This window comes from Phytophthora infestans, genomic scaffold (genome assembly GCF_000142945.1).
Source record: "Phytophthora infestans T30-4 supercont1.3182 genomic scaffold, whole genome shotgun sequence".
Classification (NCBI taxonomy): domain Eukaryota; phylum Oomycota; class Peronosporomycetes; order Peronosporales; family Peronosporaceae; genus Phytophthora; species Phytophthora infestans.
Window position 1 is genome coordinate 1 of NW_003305488.1, and position 2627 is coordinate 2627.

The following is a 2627-nucleotide window of genomic DNA, read 5'->3' on the forward strand; positions in this document are numbered from 1 at the left end:
CTTCGGAGAATCTGGTTGTAACAAAAGCAGTACTTTCAGCCATTGATGGGTTGGGATTCAGCAGATTTTGGTGCAATTGACAAGCATTGTCATAGCCCGAAGAGCCAGGTCAATACATGATAGACGGGTAGTGGTTGAGCACGGTGAAGCTTGAGCTTGGGTTAAACCAGCAACGCCAGTTGTCTTTGGAAATGCAACTTGTCCACCTATAAATGTGTCTACGATGCAACTCGACTTTTGTTGTGTGCCAGTAGCTGGTGCCTCGATGCTTGAACTTCACCTTGCACCTTGATGTCGCTTCATCCGCAGTTGCTGATGACACTTGAGCTCGACCATGAATCGCCCTCGACCAAGCTTACCAGGACAGTTGCTCGGCGTGCTTCGAGTTGCAGGTACCAGATGCCGTACCTTGAACAGCTTCAAGTTGTCAGCGTGGGTGACTCGAGCCTCGATAGGCCTTGGTCAACCCAATGATGTCCAACGACGGTCGGTGTGACGGTCTGACAGGACAGTGTAGACACATGAATATGAATATCGTCTGGAATCTCGACAGCAATCAAGTAGTCGGACCCGGTGCCAGATGCCCGCCGGGACAAGCTGGGCTCGAGCTTCTTGTAGGCCTTGAACTTGTTGGAGCTGCGCACGACCTTCACGTGAGTGACTGGATGCATGCCACTCAATTGATAACAACTCACTGGATAGCCCATCCGCTGTTGAAGTGACAACAATCACGTTAGAAACGGTGTACAAAACAAGAGCGAGTGTGCAAATTGAGTGGCACTACAGTAGATAATAGGCACTCACTCACCCGATGGACAAAAACAGGAATGACTACCGAGGTGCCGCTGACGAATTGCTGCCAATGAACACTTGCCCGCTGGCAGCAATTCGATGCGCTTGTGGGCTCCCGACGCAGATTCGCGAATGAAGCTGAAAGGCAAACAGCGGACCGGCCAGCCAGGGGTTGGTGGCTGAGCTACTTGCGCCAGTAAACAGTCAGGCGGCATCCCATCCGCGGTTCGTGCGCTCCGACACTGTCCATCGAGAGCTCGGCCTTGCAAAATTACTCACTGGGGGCGGGATCACTCCGTCGCCGTATATTTATGAGGGTGTGGTTTTTCATACCGTTATTGCAGTAAACAGGGGAGGCTATGAGGGAGGATGATCGGGATATTGAGGGGGAACGCGAATAGAATATCAGCATACACAGATTAGGTCCAGATGCAAATACCCATCCGGGTTGTATCTCCAAAATTCTTTGCATCAGTGTACCAATTCGCTGGTACCAGCTTGCTCACCGCCAAATGTGGGTATCCTCTCCAAGTTGAAGCTTTCAATACTGGCCCCTATCAAACTTGCTGTAACGTATGGTAAAGGAAGATTGAACAAGCATCTACACAGCAATCACTTCCAAGCAAGGCCATGTGCAATTTGATTCCTACGCAAAACCGCTCTCATTATAATAGATACACTCTATGTTGTTTATAATCCAATCGACTGGTAATACTCGTCGCACCATGCGTATCAACAGCAGCATCTCCAGTGTGCATTTATCTACTGCAGCTGCCGTATTGCTTGCCCCACAAGACGATGCCCATTGTGTCCTGTACGCCGAGTTCTCTTGTCTCCACGCACACGCTCTGATCCGTTGACTCTTTCGACGATCTTGAGGGAAATCCTCATCTAGCTGAGCCAGTTCCAGACTCCAAAAATCGTCCAGCAGCGTCGTGTCATCTTGGCCGCCGAACAGGAATACACGCGGCACCTTACTACCTGGCAGTGAGGAAACAAAGGCGCTAGCAGCCCAGTACCGAGGCACAGGACGCTGTTCGTCAAGAGCGCTCTCATCCTCTCCAGATGCAGTAGCGACAGCTCTCCATCCGTCGATCAGATCTTCGAGACGCTTCAAACGAACGTCCAGTTGCGACTCGAGGCGAGAAGCTGCCATCGCCGTCCTGGACCCGAGAGACGCTCGTCGAGGAGACTTGAGTCCACGCCCGACAGCCATCAACTCAAACGGAGTCAGCAACGTCGTTCGTCCTGCATGAACTCTCCTCTCAGCGATACTGGGGCTCTCTCTGTCGGTCAGAGACGCAAGTTGCGTCCATCGAGCAGTTGGCGCGACACCGAGCGCCACACTGCGGGTATAATCCAGTCGATACAAGTCGCTCAGCTCCGAGCCAGTACCTCCCGCTGTGCCTCCGAAGATGAACATACTGCTCCCGACTACGACAACCGAGTGCTGGAACCGCGCGGTCGGGGCCGTTCCCGTTGCTATGGACGACAGATTCGTCCACGTGAAGGCAGGAACGCAAGGCGCAACGTCGAAAGTGACGTCCCACGGGTCCAGGGTCCCGACAAAGCCGTCCGCTGCAGTGTCAGTCAACTCAAGCGTCCAGTTCCCGGCAACAGGCAGCTGATGGAAGACCGAGAGCGCTTCCAGACTAGACGTCGACACGAACTGCAGTTTCTCCGTTCTTGGGACGCGTTCACTCTTATCTGCAGCTTCGTCTGGACTACGTAGCAACACAGGGAACGCTCTGGCATTCGGCGCAGTGCCAGTCGCTCTCTTGTCTCCTTGTAGGCTCCTCAGTCCTTGACTATCGCTCCACGTCGTCTCTCGAGCT

General features: G+C 53.2%; 1 protein-coding gene across 1 annotated transcript; it reads right to left on the bottom strand.

Moving 5' to 3' along the window:
* Positions 1-1482: 1482 nt before the first annotated feature.
* On the bottom strand, positions 1483-2215 carry PITG_22448 (uncharacterized protein; the record flags this gene model as incomplete). The annotated part of the gene is made up of 3 exons (XM_002909761.1): positions 1483-1506; positions 1559-1825; positions 1871-2215. 3 exons carry the CDS (start codon positions 2213-2215, stop codon positions 1483-1485), a joined length of 636 nt encoding a protein of 211 aa, XP_002909807.1.
* Positions 2216-2627: the final 412 nt, after the last annotated feature.